The sequence below is a fragment of the Protopterus annectens genome, chromosome 4.part0 (assembly GCF_019279795.1).
Source record: "Protopterus annectens isolate FY-2018-M chromosome 4.part0, PAN1.0, whole genome shotgun sequence".
NCBI lineage: Eukaryota > Metazoa > Chordata > Ceratodontiformes > Protopteridae > Protopterus > Protopterus annectens.
In genome coordinates this window covers 863,075,318-863,102,470 of record NC_056733.1, presented here as the reverse complement: position 1 = coordinate 863,102,470, position 27,153 = coordinate 863,075,318, and the positions used below count along the sequence as shown (strand labels likewise).

Sequence of the window (27,153 nt, the reverse complement as noted above, 5' to 3'; positions counted from 1 at the left end):
AGTTTTATATATATATATATATATATATATATATATATATATATATATATATATAGACCAAAGGATAAAAATGTCACACAGACAAACTATTAAGTAAAAGCTGCAAGAAAAGCCAGAAGAAAAAAATAGAGTTTTCAGTCTGTAATACCTTAAAACCTCCTGTAGTGGAGGCCCATGGGATATATGCAAATGACCCCTTAAAGACATAAGAGTTTCAGCTGCATGACTTCATGCCTAGGACTTTTTACTTTTTTAGTCTTTACGGCAACATAAAGCCAAATCCCACTAGCCGTGGATGTGTATATTTCAGCCTTTCTAATGACCTCTTTAGCACAGCATATGTGGATTGTTTGGCTGTACTTTAAAAACGCAGACCTTAAAGTCAGGCCTATTATCACTAAGTATTGTTGGCCTGAGCGTACCCATAAAGACTTAAAAAGTAAAAAGGGGATATACATTTTTTCTATGTAACTAATCTGAACTACTGTCTTATTGCTTATATTTCTGCCTTTTTTGTGAACTGTTTTGTAATATAAAATTTAGTAACAGAGACTCAGACATCCAAATGGTGAATCAGAAATGGGGATTAGACTGTATAGTATTAAGACATACTTCAGGAATAAAATAGTTAATTAAGGCGCAGTGGAGCAGTAGCTTTTGAGTTTTGTAGTATAAAATGCTTTTGTTAATTTTTTGAGTGCTTACTTCACCGCAGACACACACACACACACACACACACACACACACACACACACACACACACACACATAGAGTTAGAGTTATTAGTTTTAATTTTCCCTCCTTAGTAGAGATTTCATCTGGGTACTCATCATTGGTGAGGGGTAGGATTCATTAGACCACTGACTCATGAGGTTATCAAAAGTGCATCATACCTGAATGGGTAGTGGGCATTAGGTGCCAGACACTTCTGTAATAAGAAATGGCGCAATAGATCTGATGAATGGCAGATGATATGGTGGTATTGCTGCCCCCTTACAGAAAAATGTGTTTCACACATGCATGTAACCACACACACACACACACACACTTGGCGCTTGCACACATAGACAGACATACACTGAAGTTGTGGAACACAAATGCGCAGCCATAAGGAAAGGGGTGAGTGGGTTATAGCTGCACAGACAATATCCCCCAGCACAGACGCACTCACTCATATGTGTGCATGCACGCGCACACACACACACGTTGCAATATATAGATGCTCATGTCTCCTTCCCACTTCCAGCAGAGACAAGTCATGTAAGGAGTACACAGACACACCATGTTCGTTCCTGAGAGACTGAGGCTTGAATACCGAGTTGTGCTTTCACAGCAAGTAAAGGTAGCATTATTGTGCTGAAAACAATGGCGACAGGGCGTGGTAAAGGTATTCGGTATTAAAATGAGCTTTGTGTACCACAGCATGGCACCTAAGAGCTGCCTTTGTTGTTGGGAACCATGCAGTAACAGGTGACCACTGGGGGTTATGCTTAGGTAGGGGTTACTGAATGGGGAGGAGATCAGGTCAGGTTGTTATTCTTTACTGTACACCATACCCACAGGACATTCTCTCCACAAAGAGTTCCTGTTGGGGGTAGAACTAAGGGTAATGTTCTGAAGGAGGTGGAAGGGTTCCAAGCCAAGAATCAGTGGTTCAGTGGATCTCATAGGTAAGACGGTGGATTGGAGTGCTTTTATGGTAGTACCAGAGATGTGATGAACGCACTTCTCAAAAAGAGCCTAGGGTTTTGTCAGAAAATACAACAGCAACACAGAGATGTTGCATTCATTCTAAACCAGTGTTGCTGGTCAGTGAAAAGTGTGAATTTATTTATTTTGTAATATCTTGGATGGTATTTTTTTCTTCTACTGATTTACTCCACGTATGATCTGTTATTTTAAGTGCATATATTTCATGGTCGTAGTTTATTTTCTAAATGTTTCATAGTTCATAGTTTATAGTTTTAGTACTAAGCTAACTGCCCTTGCGAGCCATTTTAAGCCTAGCCAGTTATCCCTTGTGAGACTCAAACCCTGCACCTTGTGTTTGTAAGGCAAACACCTTAGCCATTAAGCCACCCTCCCACCCTTTCCTTCTTACTGGAAGGTTTCAGTTCTCTGCATTGTCTTTCTGAGAACACCTTGTACTGCAGTTCTCTTGAAGTCAGTAAAGTGCATGGTAAACAAGGTTGGTTTCTATAAAACTAAAACACAGTCCTTTTGTGTGGGCAACAACAAAAGCTAGTGTGAAAATGCCTTCTGTACTGCTCATTGTGGTGTGCCCAACCCTTGTGGTTTTACAGTTGGAGAGTGCAAACTGTTAATGTACTAATTCTCTCTTCCTCTCCCTCTGTCTGTTTTTAAGGAAAGCAATATGATGAGAAAGTGGATATATTTTCTTTCGGGATTGTATTGTGTGAGGTAAGAACAAACTAATTTCTGGATTTCAGTTTGTGGAGCTGTTAGTACATACTTTGGGTGTATATACTATGTTTTTAATTTCTTTTAAACTGAACGTGTTATACAGAAATATGACAGACTGTGTGCATGTTGTTCAATTTAGTTACTTCATCCAAAAAATCTAAATGGTTTATGGCTTTTACATCAAAGGATGTTTATTCTCCTTAGTTCTATTCGATGTACTAAGTAGCAGCAGTGATGGAAAAAAATGTTTAATCAGTAATTAACAACAGGACTGTTTCTACTGAGGTGTTCTGAGATCTAACAGAAACATGGAAAGCAGTGCTAAAGAGGTTTTAATGTGGATATCAGTGACTGTGTATGTAGTTTGCAGTCTCTGAAGTGACAACCATGTACAACGTTATGACATCACAACAGTAATTTTATACTATAGCTACATCCGAAATACTGTCATTCAGAACATGTAACAGAAATGCCTATGTACAGTAAAGTAAGTAAGTACATCAGAAGCATGACCGCATGATTTATGTATCAGAACGTGTGTGTGTGTGTGTGTGTGTGTGTGTGTGTATATACTATATATATATATATATATATATATATATGTATATATATATATATATATATATATATATATATATATATATAGAGAGAGAGAGAGAGAGAATGTACTGTGAATAGTAGATCCACAGAAATGCCGACGTGCTTAATGTCAGCACACATCGACACCCTACAGAACATGCTTCAAGGCTAATCCTCAAAACATGCAGTACAAAAAAAGTGATGTGAAATTGTTCAGTCTCGCCGTTTGTTCTTACGCATGGGTTCAGAGCCGATCCTCGGCTCCGAGGCATACTTCTACAGCTCTGCATCTTGAAAGCTTCGAGGCACAGTGCTATCCAATAATCCCCTAGTGCTAATCCCCAGATCTAGTTTGCCGCGACAGCAGATACATCGCAGAAGCTCGGGCCAGTAAAGTTTTTTTCAATTTTTTGAAGTTCTGTCTAGCTTACCTTTAATTTAGTACAGATAGTTGATAGCAAAATATTAGTCTTTTACTAGTGTAGTTGTAGTGGGATTATTATTATTATTATTATTATTATTATTTTTTATAAAGTTTTCGCTAAAGGCAATTTTTAGGCCTATTATCCTATCTGGGTCAACAGGTGTTTTTTCTTTAGGAAAGGCTTAAGTCCATAGACTTTTTTGTGTGTGTGTTATCTTTATATATGTTTACATACTTTTAAATATTTAGGTGTTTATATATATGTCTTCGGGGTATTACAACATGTCTGAGAAACAAAAATCAGGTTTCAAGAAATGTCAATGCCGACAAAAAATGTCCATCACAGATAACCACTCTTCCTGCGTCTACAATCTTGGCCCTCTCCACTTACAGGAGGACTGTTCTATTTGTCATTCCTTTAGTGGGAGGGTCATGATGGAGGAGCATGAGGAGATAGTAGACAGGGTTTGTTAAAACCCGAGTTTCAGGAGGCCCTTGACAAGGCTGAATTGGTATCCAAGTCTTCGAAGGGGTCCAAGTCTTCGAGAGTGTCGGAGCCAAAGTCTTCAGCTCCGAGCACCTCCATTAAGATTCGGACACCGGCTCCACAGACTTCGGAGTCAGCTGTCGAATGTATATCTTTGATCGAGACTCTGGTCTTGGAGCCGGTTTCGGAGGTTCCGCCGCCATCGATCCTTCACTCGGTGACGACTTCGGCCCCTTCAACCCGCTCTTCGAGACCCTTATCTGATTCGGATGTGGATCGAGTGATACAGAAGTTAATGGAGAACTCGACCCTTTCCAAATTGATCGAAGTTTCGTCCCAGCTGGTTTTGAAACTCGAAGCCCTCCCTGGGTCATCTACTGCTCCTCCTCTAAGACCTGTCGAGTCTTTGGAGCTGAGAGTCGAAGTTCCGATGATGGTAGAACCCTCGATACCAAAGCCTACAGCCGTGCTTTGGTGTTGACCTCGACGCCCTCGGAATGGATCGAGGGGTCCCGGAGTCGACTGTCGTTCCTGGGTTCCGGGGCGGACAGTCGAACCGAGCTGTCGGTACCGACTCTCCCCCTAGGAGCCTCGGCTCAGATTAGTTCGGCACCGTCCTCTGGGTCGGAGCCCGGACCCCGATCTCGGGATTGTTCCTGGTTTCGGAACCAGGAGGTCCTCGGATCTGGGTACGGTGCCGCCGATGCCATGAGGAAGGTCTTGTCAAAACAGACACATATCTCAGTTCTTCTTCTCCTCCCCTAAGGGTCCACGTTCAACTTCTGTATCCTCGGCTCCTACAAAGCGTGAGACCCAATGCCTCAGCTGCCCCAGAGGGTGCTCCCGGTTCCTCGGACACTTCTCCAGAAGCCCCATCTGAAGAAGTACCAAGGAAAAGACTGTGCAAGAGGAGGCACATAGATTCCCCACAGGAATCTCTTACATCAGATACAGATTTAGATGAAGCAGAAGGGTCCCCACGGTCCCCTCGGAGGATGTCTCCTTTGCGGACATCCTGGAGATCCTAAAACAGAGGGAGATTGGCAGCCACTTAACCCTTCGGTGGACGAATCAGTATTGCTGAAGGCATTCAGGGCTCTACCTTCTACCTCCTGGGTGGCCCCTCCCTTTGACGAACTTATGGACTTGATAGCTCGTAGGGCTTGGGAGACACCTGACATGGTGGAACCAGTTCCCCGCAGACCGAATAAGTTTATAACAGCTCCCCAGGACAAGAGTTTTCTTACCAAGGGTGTTCCAGTGGATACTATGGTGGTGGCGGCAGCCACTAAGAAGGACATGTCAGAGTCCTCTTCCGCTGTCCATCCTCCTAATAAGGATTCTAGGATGATGGACAGATATGGGAAGCGTTTTCAGTTCTGTGACTTTTTCCATCGATGTGAACTACTTGACGCATTTTACGCGTTTACAGAGGGATCTCCTCAAGGAACTCGGAGATACTTTCCAGGGTCGTACAGATGCTGCTGTTACCGAGAAAGTGACAGCACAACTTAATACCCTTAACTCTGTAGTCAACTCCTCCATGAGGCTCATTTCGTATGCGGCCGAAGGTGCGAGTAGAGTGGCAGCTTCAGCGATTGCACTTAGGAGACAATCCAGGCTGCGGCTGTGCTCCTTTGTGGAATCCTTCAAGTCTTCCTTTACTAACGTCCCGTTTGATGGTGCCTCTCTTTTTGGCCCCAAAGTAAAGGAGACCCTCACTAGGTGTGAGCAAGAAGGGAAGACCCTATCTGCTGTAGGAGTCCATTTTTCCGTCCCTTCCAGACCATACCCCAAATGGCAAAGAGGCGGAAAGATGTGGTTCCATAACACACAGGGTTCCTTTCAGTCCACACAGAGTGATAATGCCCCTTCCAGAGGCAGAGGAGGGGGAAGGAATGGAAGACGCCGACCAAGCAGCAGAGGGGGTCCGCAAAACCAGGGTGACAGAGATACTTTCTCTGGCAAGCCCTTCCAGCACTCCTGAGAGGAGGCCCGACTGTCCTGCTCTGGAGGCAGTTGGGGGATGCTTAACTTTGTACCCACTGGCCTGGCGAAATTTAACTTCAGATTTGTGGGTACAAAGTATAATTACCAGAGGTTACGACATAAAATTCATAAATGTTCCCCCTACCACCAAAAGATTCCCAGACGTTCCACCCAATCTGTGGAATCAGGCAGCCTTAGAGATCCAGAAGCTGCTCAGAAAAAGAGCCATCCAAGCAGTCCCGGCAGACCAAATAGGATCCGGAACTTACTCAAGGTTCTTTTTAGTTCCAAAGAAGACAAGGGAATGGAGACCAATTGTAGATCTCAGCAAACTAAACGCCTTCATAGTGAAGGAGAAGTTTCGGATGGTCACGCTACAGTCAATCCTTCCTATTCTGCAGGAAGGAGACTGGATGTGCTCTATAGATCTCAAGGACGTGTACTACCACATAAAGATGGCCAGACCGTCCAGGAGATTCCTGCGCTTCCGGCTGGGAGCCAGTCACTTTCAGTTTCGAGCTCTGCCGTTTGGCCTCACCTCAGCCCCCAGGGTGTTCACCAAGTGTATGGCAGTAGTAGTGTCTCACTTGAGACGACAAGGATTCCGGGTGTTTCCGTATCTAGACGGCTGGCTCCTCTCCGCCACCACCGAGTATCATCTTCTCCAAACAAGAGATTACACAATCAGTCTTTGTTCCCGTCTTGGCATTACAATCAGTTTCGAAAAATCTACCTTATCGCCATCACAGCGTATCTCATTTATAGGGGCAGAACTGGACACTACTTTAGTCAGGGTCAAGCTCCCACCAGAAAGGGTTTCAAAACTAAGGGAGCAGATTGTAGTATTCCTTCAAAAGACAAAAGCAACAGTAGAACAGGTTTTGAAAGTCCTGGGATTAATGTCAGCCGCACTTGTTGCAGTCCCTCTAGGAAGAATGCACATGAGGATCCTTCAATTTTTACTGTTCGCCCAATGGTCCTGTCAGCACCTGCCGTTGTCACACGAAATTCTGATCACATCCTGCTGCAAGCAGGATCTGCGATGGTGGATGCGATCTCAAGACTTGACACAGGGTCGGCCTTTTACCCTACCAACTCCGATAGCAACAATAACCACGGACGCTTCCCTGATCGGGTGGGGGTTTGTTCAGGAAAAGGCGGTCCAAGGTCAATGGTCAGAACAGAATGCAAACTGCACATCAATGTCCTAGAGCTAAGGCGGTGTTTCTAAGCGTTGTAACACTTTCAGCGTCTTACCTCAAGGACAGTGTCAGTCCAGACAGACAACATGTCAGTGGTCTGGTACATCAACAAACAGGGAGGAACAAGATCTTATCCACTATGCAGAGAGGCCCTCAGGATCTGGCAATGGGCTGTCTCCACGGACGCTTTCTGATATGCTTGCACATTCCGGGGCGTCAATGTAATTGCGGACAGGTTGAGCAGAGCCATCCTGTTACCCCACGAGTGGTCTCTGAAATCTCAAGTGGCGGAAGCGATATTCCACAAGTGGGGCCAGCCTTGCTGCGACCTTTTTGCATCGCCGATGAATGCCAAATGCAGAAGCTACTTTGCCCTTCTCCCTCCACCAGGGAGTGTCCCCAGAGATTCACTGGTTCATGATTGGCCCCCGGGTCTCCTTTATGCTTTTCCACCCATTCCGTTAATCCCCAGGTTTCTACAGAAAGCCAGACATCTGGAAAGTACCATAATTCTAATAGCCCCACTTCTGGCCTTGACAGATCTGGTTCCCCTTTTTTAGGCCCTTCTCCCTCCACCAGGGAGTGTCCCCAGAGATTCACTGGTTCACGATTGGCCCCCGGGTCTCCTTTATGCTTTTCCACCCATTCCGTTAATCCCCAGGTTTCTACAGAAAGCCAAACATCTGGAAAGTACCATAATTCTAATAGCCCCACTTCTGGCCTCGACAGATCTGGTTCCCCTTTCTTTAGGCCCATCAAATCGAAGAGCCATGGATTCTGGACCCAGTTCCAGACCTTTTGACCCATGCATCAGGAGCCCCTCATCCATCCCTGCAGACCTGAAATTGACAGCTTGGCTGCTCCTCTTCCCATCCTAGCCAGGTTTATAGGTTTATACTAGGCTATCTGCCCCAAGGCATTTATAAGCCTAGCCCAAATTTTTGTGGCTACATACCTTATATGAAAAAATACTATGCCCATTAGTTTGTTGTGCCTCTGTCCAGCAGTGACACAGAGATGATTCCCGGGGTAAACCTACGATCTCCCATCCACAGGTCAAGATTTCTCTTGAACAGAGCCAGCGAGGTGCTCTGCCTCACATGGACCGGGACTCTATTCCACAGCATAAGGAGTCCCTGAGTGATAAATCTATCCCTCCAGCACGCCCTATTTATATCCGTGCTAAGGTTTAAGTCGCTTGCTCTAGTGGTTTTGGTGGATTTGGATTTTTTGAGGTGGAGCATGTCCATTAATTCCGGGTTGGACATGGCCTTGTATGTCAGGCACATGTCACCTCTGAGCAGACGGTATGCGACTGAATAGAGCTGGAGTTTCTTCAATCTGGCAGCATATGACAGATTTTGGAGTCCCTTTATCCTTTTGGTGAGGAACTTTTGGGGTCTCTCCAATTGCTGCAGATGGGCGAGATACATCCCGAATGGGGCATTGTACTCGATCATTGGTCTGATAAGTGAAGAGTACAGAACAATGACCTCACTAGATCTGGATGTGAATCCCTTCATGATCAGGTGGGCAATGTAGAAGGTCTTTCTAACCACTTTAGCGTGAGTGTCAAAGAAAGGCCACTGTCAACCTGGGTCCCCAGGTCCCTGATAACCTCTTCTGTGCTTAGTGGATTGCCACCTATATGGTAGCTTGGGGTTACCTTGTTTTTCCCGAAGGGTATGACTATACATTTTTGGCGTTTAACTTCAGGCCATGGTTCTGGCACCAACTATCTGTTTCCGTGAGTCCTTCTGAAGGATATCCGTGTCGAAGCACTTTCCACTATGGCGCCCAGTTTGCAGTAGTCTGCAAACTTTGTCAGCCAAAGTCCTCCCGTGTTGGCCTGTACTTCTGAAGTAGATGCCGAACAATAGGGGCCAAGGACCGAGCCCTGTGGGACACCACTTGTGACCGGCTTGGAGTCTGACATGGCGCCAGCAACTCTAACCCTGTGGGTTCTGTCCTTAAGCCAGTTTGCAACCCATCTTGTGACATATGGGTTTACATTTAAGCTGGTAAGTTTTTCTACAATACCGAGTGGGGTATTGTGTCGAAAGCCTTTGCAAGGTCAAGGTAGGCTGTATGGACTGCCTTTCCTCATCAATGGCCTTGGTGACTGTTTGAAGAAGTCGACCAAGTTCAAAGGCATGATCTTCCCTTGTGAAGCCAAACTGGGTCACGTCCAATGTCTGCAAGTCCCCTATATCTTTGTTTATGAGCTCCATTATGATCCTCTCCATAGCTTTGCGGACTAGACTTGTTAAGCTTATGGCGGTAATTACCAGGGTCCGTAGAGGCACCGCCTTTGTGGAGTGGGACCACAGTTGCCGTCGCCACTCCTTGGGCATTATCCTGTGGTAAGGCTGAGATTAAACAGCTGCCTTATGTGCGGGTTTAATTCCTCATTTATCTCGTGTAGCACACAGCCGGGGACACCATCGGTCCCATTGATGCTGTGTTTTTAGCTTTAGAGAGCAGCTTTCACCTGCGCATTTGAGATGTTTGGGAGGCTACACTCGGCTGGGATAGTTATCTCTCCTTCAGGGGAGAGGGGTGAAGTTTGCACTGAACCTGTCTGCCAGTATGTTGGCAATGTCTGTGGGTTCAGTGATTTTTTGTATCATTTTGGACTAATTCTGAGCATATCTGGGAGTTTCCACCCAGGTTCTAACATAGCTGAAAAAGGCCTTATGATTGTCCTTTGAATCCATGGCAATTTTCTCTCAAAATTGGCCTTAGTTGATTTTATGAGTGCTCGTATTTTTTACTAATAATGATCAGGGTGACTTCCCTTTTATGGATTTTGTTCTCTCATGTAATAGCTTTCTCCTCTTATTGTAAAGTTTGTTAATGGCTGGGGTCCACCAGACTGGGCGTTTACCCTTTGTGGAAAGAGTCTTGGTTTTATTTGGGATTGCCTGATCCATGCAGTCCTGGAGGTGTTCATAGAAGGCATTTGTAAGGGCTTCCGCAGCTTGGGTTGTGGTTTCCACTGGCTCAGGGGCCTTGAAGGATACCACACCAGTCTTGAGTAGTGTGAAGTTTGCTTTAGAAGTTCTTCACTGTGGTCTTTTTGTTTGGGGTGGGGCGGGATGTGGATATCCAGTGAGTTTAGTTTATGAACAGATCTCACCAATGAGGGATATTCTTCGGTGTGGAGCATTTTGTCCCCATGTTTGTGATAATGAGATCTAGTATATTTTCTCCTCTCATGGGAACAGTGACTAGCTGTTCCATGGCATTTGAATTTATGAACTCCAGGAACCGTTGGGCTAGAAAGTTAGGGCTTGAGTAATGTTCCCAGTCTATATTAGGGTAGTTGAAGTCACCCAATATGATGGTGTTTGGAGATACATTTATACCCTCCAGTGTCTTCAGGAAGGCTGTGTGGGGTTCCTGAGTTTGAGAGGGTGGCCTGTAGCATGCTACAATTTGTAGAACAGTTTTGCCTATGGTTAGTTGCACCTGGATGGTTTCCGAAGCTTCGTGCGTTGCCACCAACCTGGAGGTGTGGGTATCCTTTATAAATATGGATACACCCTCTCCTTTTGTGGTGTGGTCCTGGTTTTGGGGCGGAGCATGATATGAGGTAAAACCTAATAGTGCCGGGGTGCTCTCAGGAGCCTTGAACCAGGTTTCAGTTACAGCACAGACATCGATGTTCTCCATACTGAGAAGGGCCTCGAGTGCGTGCATTTTGAGATTTAGACTTCTGGCATTGAGCAGCATTACCCTCAGTTTCTTCCCATTTTTGTTTTCTAGGGTGGTAGGTTTAGAATTTGAGCCTTGCCTAAAAAAGGCACTATGGGGGTGGCAAGAGCCTTAGCCAATATCCGGAATCCCAGGGGTGACAGGTGCAAGTCGTCTCTTGCAAAGCAGCATGGCTTGTCAAGCATGTCATCCCAGGCAGACAGACACTGGATCCCCTTTGAATGACACCAGACATTAAGCCAATTGTTAAAGCTGATCATCTTGTCTCTATATTGTGGCATCATTGGTGAAGGAAGGATACTGCTCAGGGTTAGGGTCATACCTGCCTGGGCTACATAATCAGAGAGCTCCTCTATGTCTTTTTTCATGTAGTCCAGGGAGGTACTTCTCAGGTCGTTCACACCAGCATGGACAATGACTGTGTCATATTTGTACTTGCCGTGGAGTGACCCGAGTGCTTGTGTTATGTGGCGGATTCTAGCGCCTGATAGGCAGCTTACTGTGACCCTCTCCTTGTTCAGCCTGGTGAGTGGGACGTCAGTGTGTCTGACTATGGAGTCACCTATGACAAGTATGTTTGGTGTTGTATTTGGCCTTAAGGGCTGTGACTGCTTTGCACACTGCTTTTGTGGTTTATGTGTTGCTTGTGGGGTGTCTTGAGGTAGCAGTTGTTTGGGTGTCTGCTTTGGAGGCCTCTTCTGTTTAGGTAAATTTTTACTCAGAGCCTCCGAGTATGTCTTTGTGTGTTTATGTGTTTGATTCAGTGGTGTGGTAGCATTATGTGAGGCTGGTTTTGTGGTGTGTGTAGTTGTCTTCTCCTCCTGTCTGGTCTTGCCAGTCCTGAGTTGAGAGAGCTCAGCCTCCAGTTTGGCTAAATAGCTGCATCTCTCGCAAGTATTTGTGTTATGTGGGAGGAGGAGAGGGTTGTCTGTGTACATGAGGCAGTTATAACATTGCCTCAAGATTCCCAGATTCACCAGCTGGACGGAGAGGAGATTGACAACTGACCTTTGGACATGCTAGAATAATATTGGGAATTACTTAATAATTGAAAACAAGGGCCAGTGGGGAGTGAGGGTTTAGTGCTTTTAATTTTTAGTGCTGACTTATATAATTGCTTTAGTGAGCAAGTGCCAGGTAACTTGAGTGCAATGTGTTACAAGTAACTAAATGCAAAAACGACAAACAGTAACTTTCTTTCAAGTGAAACAAGGAAATAAGTACAGTAAGCAATGCAGATATCACTAGTGATCCACAGAAGCTGAGAAGCGTATTAGGTGGAATTAGCTTCCAGGGAAATAACAAGCAAACAAGCATATAAACAAGGCTAGATTCAGCAGGCCTGGATCTAGTCTATGCTAGAGCAAACAAGGTGTACCAATTTCAGTAAGATACAGTTCAAATATTCAGGCACTATAAACCTTTAACCAGAAATTCCCAGCTCAGAAGGGCAGAGTCCAGCCTCTTCTCCCACAAGAGTGCAGACCACGAACCTTCTTAATGTAAAATAACTGGCCTGAAGCCCAAGTGCCTAAACCAGAACTAATACACTTGGACACTGGGCTCAGGTCAAGCCTTTTGTCCCCTGCGGTTAAATGCATAATTGTTTCCTCTCTCAAACCATCCACTACAAAGACTTACCGGAGCAAGTGGAAACATTTTTCTTATTGGGCATTACAACAAGGATTAGATCCAACAGAAGCACCGGTGCACAAATTTTTGGAGTTTCTGTCTAAGATCTTTGAGGAAGGAGCATCATCATCCACAATTAGAGTCCAACTGGTGGCCATATCGAACTTTTATGTGTGTGAAAGAAATTCTTCCATCATGTCCCACAGACTATGCAAGGCATTTATGAAAAGCACTTTCCACCTCCGTCCTACCATTCGTAACCCAGTTGCTCCTTGGAATCTTAACCTAATTTTATCCCAGTTGATGTTACCCCCCTTTGAACCAGCCTCCACAGACTCTCTTAAGTTCGTGTCATGGAAAACCTTATTCTTGGTGGCTATCACCTCCGCTCGTAGAATTTTGGAATTACACGAGCTATCTGTTCGACCTCCCTACTTGATCTTCCACTCAGATAGAGTGACATTACGCACCAATCCGTCTTTTCTCCCTAAAGTTTGTTCACTTTCAAATATTAACCAATCCATCGAACTTCCCACCTTTTTCAAAAATCACACTAACAAACTGGAATATATGCTGCATAAATTAGACGTCCACAGACAACTCAGGTTTTATTTGCAAAGGACAAAAGATGACAGAAAATCAGACCAGCTATTTATATCCTTTGCTGACCAAAAGAAAAGGTATCTTGATTTGAAAGTTACCTTGTCTGAATGGCTCACAGATTGTATTAAATTTATCTATTCTCAGACAAAACAGCAATTACCTTTTCAACCCAAGGCTCATTCTACCAGGGCGATGGCCATATCTCTAGCCCATGCAGCCCGTTTGCCATTGGATACTATTTGTGCAGCAGCAACCTGAGCGAAGCCTCATACTTTCATTCTCCATTATAAGTTGGACAAGAACTCCAAAGATAGGGCCTCCTTTGGTTCCATGGTCCTCAGGAACGTTCTCCCATGAGCCACCCAGGGTAAAGGAGCTAGGAACGCTACCCATGCGTAAGAACAAATGGCAAGATTGAACAATTTCACATAAAGAAGTTATGTTCTTACCATAACGTTCCATGTAAATTGTTCATCTCGCCTTTGTTCTTACTACCCACCCTTCATCCCCCGGTCTATGGTTTTTCGGAGAACGGGATGATTTGGACTCCAGTTCAGCTTGTCTTCAACACCTTCCTTTCAGTCTCTGGCTTCTTCTGTTGTCAGGGTACACTTCTCAGTACCTAGGTATTTATGGCATTGCTGCCCCTTATCTTTAATTTACTACGGCCTAGAGGGCATTGTTATCTTCTGGTGTTAGCAAACTAGATCTGAGGATTAGCACTAGGGGATTATGGGATAGGACTGTGCCTTGAGCTTTCTCAAGATGCAGAGCTGTAGAAGTGGCTGTCTCGGAGCCGAGGATTGGCTCCGAACCCATGCGTAAGAACAAAGGCGAGATGAACAATTCACATGGAACGTTATGGTAAGAACATAACTTCTTCTTTTATTGCATGGGGGCAAACCCCCGCACCTCCCACTAATTATATTTACTAACTCGAAGCTCGCACAATCCCTGGGACAAGGGCATAACCCCTACCTCAAAGACTGTCACTCTTGCACTTGTTTGTGAGGTATGGAGAGGTTCAGAAGATTTATCCCTAGTGCACTTGATTAATTCTGGCTTTTGTCAGGTTAGTTAGTCAACCTAGGCTTGGTATCTGTCTTGGCTGGTGTAAGTATCTTTTATGGACGTGCCAACCCTCTACATAGTGACATGAAGGTCTAGAACAGGTAAGTTGGATGAATGAATTATTTAGGATCCAGAATGAAAAGGGGGAGGCTGTCTATTTGGTTTATGGGTCCATGTTCAGTGTCCCAAAATCTGGGGTCAGGAGCACACTTGTCAGTAGCTCTTGGTCTTTATAGACGTTTGTCTGGTTCAGATCACTTCTTACCACATGATGTTGGAAAGTTGCCACATTAGATAGGTTAAGCACAAAGACTTTCCATGTCACTAAACCACAGTTTGGTAGCACCATATGTACTACCTTTTCTGGCTGGGATTGGCTCACCTGTCACCACTGAGATGTTTTATTCGTTTAGCTCCAGGAAGGCTAAAGCATTCATTCAGGGGAAACACTGGAGGATGCTAAGATGGCTGTGATCAGTTAAGAGGAACAATATCACTGATGTTGTTGAAGACTGAACTATTGCCTTATATAATTATGTACAGATAACTGATAAAGTACTTTGTTTAGCCTTCTTGCATAAGAGGGAAGCTTGTTTTGGAACTTGACCGTAAGGTTGTGCTTGATTCAGAGATGCATGTTAATCACTAAGCAGTGAAGACGTACATTGTACGTTACACCTTTGGAGCTCTGTTATGTCAGTGCTGCATCATCCAACAAGACTGTAGCTCAGCAGTCAGTGCAGCCTGGAATCACTTAACCACCCTTCAATCATGGCACTGCGCATACTCTGCTGCATTGGCATGTCTGTGATATGGACATCTTGACACACCTGTGAAAGGAAAGTCACATTCATGCAGAATAGATGTCATCAGCTCTCTCACTACAAATGAAGGAAGGTGTCACATAGCATTCTTTTGCAGGAAAAAAAGTATTGATGTTCTGTAGTTCTATCTCGCCTTCATTCTTGCATTTGGGATCAACTCGGCCTATTTACAAGCTTGAAGTCTTCTAATTGGCTTGTGGCTAGGTAGGTATCCCATGGTGCACCAGTACAATCCCCAGATCTTGTTTGCCTGTGTCGACGAGTTCTGATGTGCTTCTTCTTGGCCGTGGCTAAGTTTTTCACATTTTCTTAAAAAATATAGATAAATCTTCTATTTTCAATTTTGAAAGTGTTTTCTAGTATTCTATAGCTAGTTAGTGTAGTGTTTGCATTTAGATAGCGTTTAGTAGAGCGCCTTTGTGTGCATTTTGTTTAAGTACAGTTGGCCGTTGTCCTTATAGTACTTCGTATCCTGTGTGCCAGTTATTACTTCATTGTTATATGACTTTCATACCTTTGATGTTAGTACTTGTAGGTGCCTTTAGCGCTTAGTTCAAGCTGTGTGTGCTTGCTTAAATACTGTAAATAATAACTTTTTTGCGGAGCCCCCGCTTGCTGACATTTTCTGTTAGTAGTGTTACAGACAGAACGAGGTTCTATTGACCTTGTTCTTTGTGCTTTCTCATTTCAGATTATATTACTGTTTTAGTGTGTGTGCGAGCCTCTCTTCTGGTTTCTGTGCCCCCTAGGTCCATTTTAGTTGGAGGACCTAGTTCCATTTCTTTCCTACCCAAGCTAGGCCCGTTTAAGTTAGAGGACCTAGTCCTCTTGGTGTTTCTTTACTGTTCCTGTAGGGCTAGGCCCGTTTAAGTTAGAGGACTTAGTCCTCCCTCTTTCTTTCGTGTGTGTGTGTGTGCGTGTGTGCGTGCGTGAGTGTGTGCGTGCATGAGTGTGTGTGCGTGCGTGAGTGTGTGCGTGCGTGTGTGTGTGTGTGTGAGTTCATCCTCTGTGAGATGTCTAAGGAAGGCAAAGACCATAAGCCATCTGGCTTTAAAAAATGCATAAAATGCTCACAGAAAATGTCCATAATGGATGGCCACAGTAACTGCGTTTACTGTCTGGGGGCCATCCACTTACAAGAAACTTGCTTATTTTGCCACTCTTTTAGCAATAGGGTGTTGCAAGAAAGAAGAAATAAGCTGATTCTAAAAGGTCTCTTAAAGCCCTCTTTTGAGGAAGATCTGGCTAACTCTTCCTCCTCTGCTAGATCTCAGGGATTTAAAAAGGAAAAGTCCAAATCCTCTAAGAGGCCCTCCCGGCACCAGCTGGTGTCTCACAGCCACCTGTTAAAATTACTGTCTCATCGGCTCCACTGAGTTCAGAGCCGATCAAAAGTCTTACTACTGTGGTTACAGGGTCGCCGCCAAGTAGTTCAGAGCCGACCACTGAGAGTATTCAATGGAGCTGGTCTATGGACCACTTGCCGGTCTCCCCTACATTAAAGTCACCTATACTGCAAAGATCGCATTCTCCTACTCTGTCCTCCATGTCTTCCAGGAGTTTATCGGAAGAAGATGGGGAGAGGGTAGTGCTGAGACTGCTGAAGTCATCTGCTGTACCTAAATTGTTGGCTCTGACCCAGTCGGTTCCGGGGCAAGTTGAGTCCATCCCCCTTCGGTGATTCCTCCTCCGAGCCATGCTGATCTTTTGGAGCTGGAGCATTTGGTACCACTGGTGGAACCCTCAGTTCCAGCTCCCCCGAGGTTGCTTGGGATCCGAGTTCTGCTCTGACACTCTCGGTGCTGTCCATGGTGTCTAGGAGCTGAAGCTGCCTGGTCGGCCCTGACAGGGACGCTTGGAACCGAACCTCTTCGGTTCTGAGCCTTCCTCTCGGCATGTCGGCCAGGGTGAGCTTGGATCCTATGTCTATCTCGGAGCCGATGGCTCTGGAACTAATGGCATCTTCGATCTCTTCCGAGCCGAGGAGGTCTTTGGAGCCAGAGAGGTTGGCATTCGAGATGATGAGGAGTGTGCTGTCCCAATCATCAGCTCCTGCCAGGGGTACCGACACTCTTCCCCCAAGGGCACCTACTTCTGTCTCAGCTCCTACTCTCTCTCTGGACAGCAGAGACTCGCAACCTCAGGAGCCACCAGCTGGTGGCCCCCACTCTTCCAAGACCTCCCCGGAATATCCTTCCGAGGAGCCCCCATGGAAAAGAACATGCAAGAGGAAGCATGTAGACTCCCAGGATAAGTCTCTTACTTCAGACACTGACCTCGAGGAGTCAGAAGGGTCCCCCAAGTCATCCTCTGATGATGCCTCCTTTGTAGACATCTTGGAAATCCTTAAGCAGAGGTGTGGCTGGCCCACTGTCACCACTTCTGATGAGGAGTCAGTGTACCTGAAAGCTTTCAGGTCTCAACCTTCAGCCTCTTGGGTGTCTCCACCTTTCGACCAACTGATGGAGCTAGTTAGTCGGAAGGTGTGGGATACTCCTGATGCTGTGGAGCCAGTCCACAGGAGACCAAATAAGTTTCTTTCTGCACCCAGAGAAAAGGACTTTTTGTCTAAAGGTGTTCCCGTAGATGCCATGGTGTTGGCGGCCACTAAGAAGGAGCTAGCGGAAACTTCTTCTGTTCATCCACCGAATAAGGAGTCTCGAATGATGGACAGATACAGGAAGTATATCTTCTCTTCAGCAGCATTTATTCTTAGATCGCTGAACTACCTTACACACTTCACTAGGCTTCAGAGAGATCTTCTTAAGGAGTTAGGAGATTCTCTACAAGGTACATGTACTGAGGGAGTCCCTGACAAGGTGTTTGCCCAGTTGTTCACTTTGAACTCTATTGTCAACTCGTCCATGAGGCTTATCTGGTATGCAGCGAATGGAGCGAGTAGAGCAGCGGGTTCTGGAATTTCCCTAAGATGCCATTTCTGGATGCTTTTGTGTAATTTTGCTGATCCGTTCAAGTCTACCTTTACCAACGCCCCCTTTGACGGTTCTTCATTGTGTGGACCCAAGGTAAAGGACACACTCACCCGGTTTGAGCAAGAAGGAAAAACACTCTCTGCCGTGGGAGTACGTTTTACTGTCCCCTCGAGACCATACCCTAAGGGTCAGAGGGGGTGGTAAGATGTGGTACAAGAAGTCCCAGAGGTTTTTCCAAGATGCACAAGGTGACTCCTCCTTCAGAGGCAGAAGAGGAGGAGGAAATGGTAGACATTGCCCTAAAGGCAGAGGCGGACCGCAAAACCAGGTAGGCCGCAATTCGTTTTGGGGCCGGCCTTACCAGCGCTTCATGATGTGGAGCCCGACTGTGCTTCTCTGGAGCCAGTCGGCGGTCGCATTTCTTTGTATCCAGAAGCCTGGCTAAGTATCACTCAAGACAAATGGGTACAAAGAATTATTACCAGAGGTTATGTCATACCCTTTTCTCTTCCACCCTACATTCCCAAGAGGATCCCAGATGTTCCACCCAACCACAGGGATCAGGCAACTGTGGAGGTCAACAAGTTGCTGGCAAAAAAGAGTCATCTAAACCGTCCCAGCAGACCAAATAGGATCCAGAACTTATTCCAAATTCTTTTTAGTGCCAAAACGTATAGGGGACTGGAGGCCCATCTTGGGCCTCAACAGATTGAGCAAATCAGTAAAGAAGGACAAGTTCCAGATGGTGACACTGCAGTCTATACTCCTGTTATTAGGGAAAGACACTTGGATGTGCTCAATAGACCTCCAAGACGCTTACTACCACATAAAAATGGGCAGGGCATCGAGGAGTCATCTACGCTTCTGGCTGGGAGCCAGTCATTTCCAGTTTCGTGCTCTGCGTTTGGTCTCACCACAGCCCCCAGGGTGTTCAATAAGTGTATGGCAGTAGTGACAGCTCACCTGAGACATTGAGGATTCCAGGTGTTTACATATCTGGATGACTGGCTCTTGACCGCTCCCACCAGGCATCTTCTTCTTCAGACCAGGGACACTACCATTCAACTTTGTGCCCAGTTGGGGATTTCTATCAACTGGGAAAAGTCTGCCTTATTGCCCTCTCAATCTGTGAATTTTATAGGCGCAGAGATAGACACATTAGACATGTTGGCTCATCTTCCAGTAGAAAGGGCACAGAATCTGGTTCTTCAAATTCAACATCCTCTCCCCCTACGAAAGGTCAAAGCCAAGACTATTCTGCAGCTTCTAGGGACCATGGCTTCCACCATACTATTAGTACCGCTAGCTAGACAACACATGAGGGTTCTTCAATGGCTACTGTTGTCCCAATGGTCCTTTCAGCACCTACCATTATCTCAACACATACTGCTGACAGACTCTTGCAAGAAGGACCTCATTTGGTGGACTCTGCCCAATCAGTTGACCACGGGCACTTCATTTGTTCCTTGCCAACCCGTTGTCACTGTGACCACAGATGCCTCACAGATAGGGTGGGGGGGCATTATCTAGGCAGGACTGTCCAAGGCACATGGCAAGATCATGAGGCTCACCTGCATGTCAACATTCTAGAGATGAGGGTGGTGCTCCTGGTGTTGCAAGCACTCCAAGACCTTCTGCCTCTGGGGACGATTGCGATACAATCAGACATGTCGGTTGTATGGTATATCAACAAACAGGGCGGAACCAGATCATAACCACTCTGTCGAGAGGCCATTCGAGTTTGGAAATGGGCTATATCTTCCCAGCGTTTTCTGGTGGCAACGCACATTCCAGGGACAACCAACGTGATATCCAACAAGCTCAGCCGGGCAATCTTTATGCCTCATGAGTGGTTTCTGAAACAGGAAATAGCGGAGCAGATTTTCCACAGATGGGGACAGCCTTGCTGCGATCTCTTTGCCAGCCCGATCAATGCCAAATGCAGCAGCTACTTCCACCTCAACCCCCTTCCAGGGGAATCACCGAGAGACGCACTTGTTCATGATTGGCCCCTGGGTCTCCTGTATGCTTTTCCTTCCTTTCCTCTCATACACAAGGTTATTCAGAAAGTGAAATGGCTGGGAAGTAAACTGATCCTCATTGCTCCTTACTGGCCTCATCAGGTTTGGTTCCCCTTTCTTGGGCCTCTTCTCCTAGACGTTCCTTGGATTCTAGACCCAGTGCCAGATCTCTTGACGCACATGTCAGGCTCAATTCATCCCGCTTTACACACCGTCAATTTGACAGCTTGGCTGCTCCAGTTCCATCCCTAGTCAGGCTTGATGACTTCTCACCCTCAGTGACTCGTATCCTTACGTCCTCTCGTAAACCCTCCACTGGGAGACTATACTCCAGTAAATGGAAGATATTCTCTGTTTGGGCTGAAAAGAATGTTGACCCTTATACTGCCTCCATTCCGGTGGTTTTGGAATTCCTGTAAGCTTTTCCACCAGGGATCTGCGGCTGCCACTATCAGGGTTCAATTGGCAGCGATTTCTAATTTTCATCTAGGCATACACGATTCTAATCTAATGTCACATTGGCTGTGCAAAACCTTCCTCAGAGGTGCCACTTTGTTAAGACTCCCATTTCAAAAACTTGTTGCTTCATGGGATTTGAATTTTGTGCTATCCAAATTGACGTCTCCACCCTTTGAGCCTTCTCATTCATTGCCTCTAAAATTTTTGTCTTGGAAGACTTTGTTTCTGGTGGCTATCACATCTGCCAGACGGGTGTCAGAGTTACAAACATTATCTATAAAACCCCCTTATCTGATTTTTCACAAAGACAGAATATCTCTTCGTACTAATCCCTCCTTTGTCTCCAAGGTCTTTTCCCATAACACTTTAAACCAGTCCATAGAACTTTCAGTGTTTTTTCCAAATCATTCCAACGCAGCAGAATACAGGTTTCATCAGATGGATGTCCATAGACAACTACGTTTTTATTTGCACCGGACGAAGGAATTCAGGAAATCAGATCAGTTATTTATTTCCTTCTCCGAATCCAGGTCAGGTGTACTAGTTTCCAAAGTGGCCCTCTCAAATTAGATTTCTAGCTGTATAGCTTACGTTTACATCTCTGAGGGTAGACCTTTAACTTTCAAAATCAAGGCTCATTCTATGAGATCTCAGTCTACTTCTGCAGCCTTTCAGTCCAGGGTCCCACTTGATAATATTTGTGCAGCAGCAACTTGGGCTACCCCTCACACATTTATTACTCATTACAAATTGGATTTAACCTCCATGGGTAGAGCATCCTTTGGTTCCATGGTACTCAGGAGTATTTTTCCTTGAGCCACCCAAGAATAAGGCGCTAGGGACGCTGTCCCATATGTAAAGAATGAAGGTGAGCTAGGACTACAGAACATAAAGAAGTTATGTACTCACCATAACGTTCCATGTTTGTTGTCCAGCTCGCTCTTCATTCTTACGAACCCACCCTCCTACCCCCATCCTGGAAGTACCTGGAGACAGACCAGTCTTGTTATCGTTATTCACTGACAGACCAGTCTTGTTATCGTTATTCACTGACAGACCAGTCTTGTTATCATTATTCTCTGGAGACCTTTTCGTATTGGCTTCTTTCTGTATGTTTGTTATTTTTTCTCCTAGTTAGCAGCAAATAAGATCTGGGGATTGTACTGGTGCACCATGGGATACCTCCCTAGCCACGAGCCAACTTGAAGACTTCGAGCTTGTAAATAGGCCAAGTCAGAGCTGAGGATCGGCTCCGATCCCATATGTAAGAATGAAGGGCGAGATGGACTACAAACATGGAACGTTATGGTGAGTACATAACTTCTTTCTATTGCAGGTTAATCTTCCAATAATTCATAATGAACAGAGTGGACAGTTTGCACATTGGTATTGCATTCGTACACAGAAATGTTGGTGTATATATTATTATAAAGGTTTAACGTTAAATAAACTGACAGATATGTCTCTTATTTTTGGTTTCTTTACATACAGGATTGAGACATTGGCTGTAATCAAAAGACTGGCAGTAACTTTGTTAATGCAGCTGTTTGGCACTGTGTTTTAAAGCTGTGACATTTCTTATTTGTTTTGTATCATCTTATCTTATGCTAATGCCTACAAGCTCCTGCTGTACTGTAATGTATTACCTAAATTTCTTATTGGCACCTTGCAGATTATCGGACAGGTGTATGCTGACCCTGACTGTTTGCCTAGAAATTGGGATTTTGGCTTGAATGTAAAATCATTCCAGGAGAAGTTTGTACCAGAGGAATGTCCACCTGCCTTCTTCCCTTTAGCTGTAGCATGCTGTTCCCTTGATCCAGAAGAAAGGTATTTATAATTTTTGTTTCTGTTATTGTTAGTCTTGTTCCTTTTTCCTTCTCCATTAGAATTGTACCTAGCATGGCTTCTGTTTCCACCAACAGCAATCGTGTGCTTGACCTGTCGTGTGCTTTTCTTCGTCTCCTTACTAGGCAGTTGTCCACCTGAGTGTTCTGTCCTCGTACACCTTTTTGTCTGGCAGCAGGGTCTCGGCAGTTGTCCATCTGAGTGTTCTGTCCTCGTACACCTTTTTGTCTGGCAGCAGGGTCTTGGCAGTTGTGCACCTGAGTGTTCTGTCCTCGTACATCTTTTTGTCTGGCAGCAGGGTCTCGGCAGTTGTGCACCTGAGTGTTCTGTCCTCGTACACCTTTTTGTCTGGCAGCAGGGTCTTGGCAGTTGTCCACCTGAGTGTTCTGTCCACGTACACCTTTTTTGACTCGCAGCAGGGTCTCGGCAGTTGTGCACCTGAGTGTTCTGTCCTCATACACCTTTTTGTCTGGCAGCAGGGTCTCGGCAGTTGTGCACCTGAGTGTTCTGCCCTCATACACATTTTTGTCTGGCAGCAGGGTCTCGCAGTTGTCCACCTTAGTGTTCTGTCCTCGTACACTTTTTTGACTCGCAGCAGGGTCTCGGCAGTTGTCCACCTTAGTGTTCTGTCCTTGTACACCTTTTTGACTTGCAGCAGGGTCTCAGCAGTTGTGCACCTGAGTGTTCTGTCCTCGTACACATTTTTGTCTGGCAGCAGGGTCTCTGCAGTTGTCCGCCTTATTGTTCTGTCCTCGTACACCTTTTTGACTCGCAGCAGGGTCTCTGCAGTTGTGCACCTGAGTGTTCTGTCCTTGTACACCTTTTTGTCTGGCAGCAGGGTCTCGGCAGTTGTGCACCTGAGTGTCCTGTCCTCGTACACATTTTTGTCTGGCAGCAGGGTCTCGGCAGTTGTCCACCTTAGTGTTCTGTCCTCATACACCTTTTTGACTCGCAGCAGGGTCTCGGCAGTTGTCCACCTTAGTGTTCTGTCCTTGTACACCTTTTTGACTCGCAGCAGGGTATCGGCAGTTGTGCACCTGAGTGTTCTGTCCTCGTACACCTTTTTGTCTGGCAGCAGGGTCTCGGCAGTTGTGCACCTGAGTGTTCTGTCCTCATACACCTTTTTGTCTGGCAGCAGGGTCTCGGCAGTTGTCCACCTGAGTGTTCTGTCCTCGTACACCTTTTTGTCTGGCAGCAGTGTCTTGGCAGTTGTCCACCTGAGTGTTCTGTCCTCGTACACCTTTTTTGACTCGCAGCAGGGTCTCAGCAGTTGTGCACCTGAGTGTTCTGTCCTCGTACACCTTTTTTGACTCGCAGCAGGGTCTCGGCAGTTGTGCACCTGAGTGTTCTGTCCTCGTACACCTTTTTGTCTGGCAGCAGGTGCACCTTGATTGTGCATTTCATTCTCTCTAGTTGAGGGAATAAAATTGTCATAGTTCCAACACCTCTGTCTGTCCAAATGTTATAATCCTCCCTGGCTATCCATCAAATTAGTGTTCTTGTTAAGTACACCTTTTTCACTGTATCTCACCCTTGGATTTGAGGAGGTATCTTCAGCTCTAGTGCTTGGTACTGGTTGCTTCTACCAGACGAGTGTGACTCATTTGTGTAAGCTGTTTTTCATTTTGAGAAAAATAAGTTATGCCCACCCTGTGAAGTCAGCAATGCATTTTTCTTTTTTTTCTTTTTCTTTTTTTATCAATGAAACTGCTTTCCACCAGTCAACATAAGAACCTTAAATCTAACACTAACCCTAATATCAGTCTTCAGACAGTGTAACTTGCAGGAATGCTACATTCGTAATGTAGCTTCCTGTGCAATAGAAGCAGCTGTTGAGTATTTTACATGTTCTGTTTTTCTGTCTCCACCTTTGATGACAAACGTTGATCTGACTGTAAACTCTGTCTACATTGGGTAACTTTGTGGATTACCTGTTTTGGATTCATCGCCATGGCACAAGTTCTTGAAATCTGTAGCCACTAACCTCTGGGAATGCGCGAGTCTTGACACTTCATATTCTAACATTGCGTGCCAACCAGGAGGGTGCACTTAGTCTCTGTGATTCTCAGTTATACAGTTCAGATCCTGATCATAACATACATCACAGGGATGTTCCCTGCATTTGATGTCTAAGGAACATAGATGCTCAGGTTGTCCCTGAGGGCTGCAGGTCAATGGGCAGGAGTTGCACCAAAAGCACTCTCTCCAGTCACATAAAGGAGAAGGTAAGAGAGGCTAGAGGTCTCCCTCCATCTCACTGAGGATGGTGCCAAGCACAGGGATTCTCAGGTATGTTATGTGATCCCAAGTCAGAATCAGAGTGAAATTACAGAGTAATAGATTCAAAGCTAAAGCCTTTTCCTTTTGAGTGTGTCCCTAAATATACTGTTTGTGGCCCTTGTTTAGTGAGGGATTGAGCTTGCACTCACTGTCAGCTACTGATGATGAAATATTGCCACTTATGTTATCTTGCTGGCTAGAGTGTAAATGACTTCTCTGGCTCCTTTTGCATGCATGCAGCCTACAAGCATGCTTGCATATGCACACATTGTTTGTTTTATGTGACTCTGTCCTCATGGGTTTGAGTGCACCCCCATGTAGCATGTTTGATGCCACAGCAGATATTACCTGTTGTTACCTTCAGAATGTGCTTGGAGGCCGTTTCGACTAACCCAGTAGTCTCTCCTTTGATAGTCACATCGCCACAGTAGTCAGGAAGTCCTTCTACGTGGCACACCTCATCATAAAAGGGTTCTCATCCAGGAAAAAAGAGGTCATCGTTCCCCTCTACTCGACACTCATTAGACCCATTATAGAGTACAACGCCCCTTTTGGAATGTACCTCACAAGACATCTGCAGCAGCTGGAAAGGCCACAGAAGTACCTTACAAAGAGGATTACTGGACTCAAACAAATGCCCTACACTGACCGCCTTAAAAAACTCCAGCTTTACTCCGTAGCATATCGCCTACTCCGAGGTGATTTCTGCCTAACATATAAAGCTGTGTCAAACCCAGAGCTGTTGGACATGCTACCCCTAAAGAAATCCCAATCCCTCCGAGCTACACCCTCTAGGGACCTAAACCTTGTCACCACAATAAACAGGACATGCTGGAGGGATAGATTCCTATCCCAGAGACTTCCCATACTCTGGAACAGGCTACCCATCTATGTCAAGCAAAGTTCTTCATTAGCACTCTTCAAGAAAAATCTTGATGAGTGGATGGGAAATAGGAAATACACCCCAGGGATCACTTCTTTGTCTCTGCTCGACAGTGGCACAGGAAAATAACTTTCTTGGGTGGCGTAAGCCAGGGAACCTTGTTGGCTAGGCATACGTAGGCCCTTGGGCCGATAGCCTAGTACCTACCTATGTACCTTCAGCATGCATCTGCTGTTTGCTTATCACCTCTTGCTTCAGCTCAGCACAGACTACCCCCTATGGGAGTTAGAAGTTGGAATTCTATCCCTTCCCTTCATTATTCCTTTGTGAGGGGGGATTCCGAGGATATTCCCATCATTGCTTTTCAGACAGAGACTATCAGTAATTGGTCTGTCTGTACTTGTCCTTAGAATGACGTTCATGTGGACAGATGCTCATACTCCTGAGATATTATAAGTGCTGGTCTGTAACACCGCTACTGTCTCTCCAAAGGAGGTTAAACTAGTACAGGGGAAAGAATGATGAGAAGCCCCGAGTTGTCTCTTATATGGAACTTGTCCACAAGTATGCCATATCTGAACCTAGAAGCATCTAGAGTCTGCTTCTAAGAAGACGCATACCTTCTATAAACCACTAATGAACAAGAAGCATATTGACCATTCCAGGGCAAATTTTTATGTGATCTGTTTTGTCTAACGTAGGTGCCAGAGGTTACGTTGCAGATGGATAAGGAGTCCAGTGCCTTAGAAAGGGGTAGGAAAGGACCTTCTTTGCAGTTGCGCCTTAGAACCATGAAGTATCTGTCATCCTAGTTCCATTCCTTTCTTGTGGACCAGACTTCTGAAAAGCTGGTGGTGCTCCGTGTCTAGGGTGAAGGAGTCTCTGGGGAAAAAGAAATTGTAAGAGATATGACTTTTCTGTGGGCTTGCATATGGCATTCTGTAATTTAGTCTGAAGCTAGAGCCAGGGTATTATGGTAGGAATCTCTATGCCGGTGAAGGGGCTCAGATGGTCTTCCTGTTTAAGGATGAGCTGAGAATGGAATGAGATCTTCTTTCAACTTGTTTCTGAAGAACTTATCAGAGACCCACAGAAGAGACAGCAGGCCTTGATCCCTGGAGGTTTATCTGTGATAGCCAAGCCCCACCCCCACCTGATGCGTCTTCTAGGCCAGCTCAGCCATTTCCATAAGAAGAATCCCTTTTTAGGATGAGAAGGACAGACAGCTGTCATACTGTCTTATTCCTCTGCATCCACCTGCAAAGTCTCTCCCAAAGTAGGAGGTGTGAATGGAGAGAGATGTCAGCAAGCAAAGGTGAGCAGTAGTGCTGAAATTTAATTCATCCTCATGTCTTGGTGAGCACCTTCATGGGTTGGACCCTGTTTTTCACAAAATCTCACCAAGACGACACTAATATATAGACTGTATTTGAAGTGACACCCTGACCCCATGTGCATGGGAAAAGTGGTTGAGGATGGATGGGTGGATATCCTGGACAGAAGTAGGTCAAAAATTAAAAAAGACATCTGGTTGCACAAGACCTAGGATAAAAAAAGTGCCCAATCCTGGTAGGTGCACTGGTACCAGGACTGAAAAAAATGACAGTGTAGAATCCTCAAAATATGGAAACATTCCTACAATGGGGCCAGACCAGGTCTAGGGGGAGGATCCCTCCCCCCTTGTAGAAGGAAGTAGCAGTCCACAAAAATCGCAAAAACTGGTAGGCCAAAGAAGAGCCATAAAGACAGAGTGGACTATTGAGGATAAGAAAGAAAT

The 27,153-nt window shown here is 45.4% G+C and overlaps 1 protein-coding gene across 1 annotated transcript in view; it reads left to right on the top strand.

Moving 5' to 3' along the window:
• Positions 1 to 27,153, top strand: part of LIMK2 (LIM domain kinase 2) — a 1,082,830-nt gene that overhangs the window by 1,004,163 nt on the left and 51,514 nt on the right. Inside the window, exons 14-15 of the mRNA XM_044068821.1 lie at positions 2,366 to 2,421; positions 22,038 to 22,195. Coding sequence (XP_043924756.1) covers positions 2,366 to 2,421; positions 22,038 to 22,195 — 214 coding nt within the window. The remainder of the gene's footprint in view (positions 1 to 2,365; positions 2,422 to 22,037; positions 22,196 to 27,153) is intronic.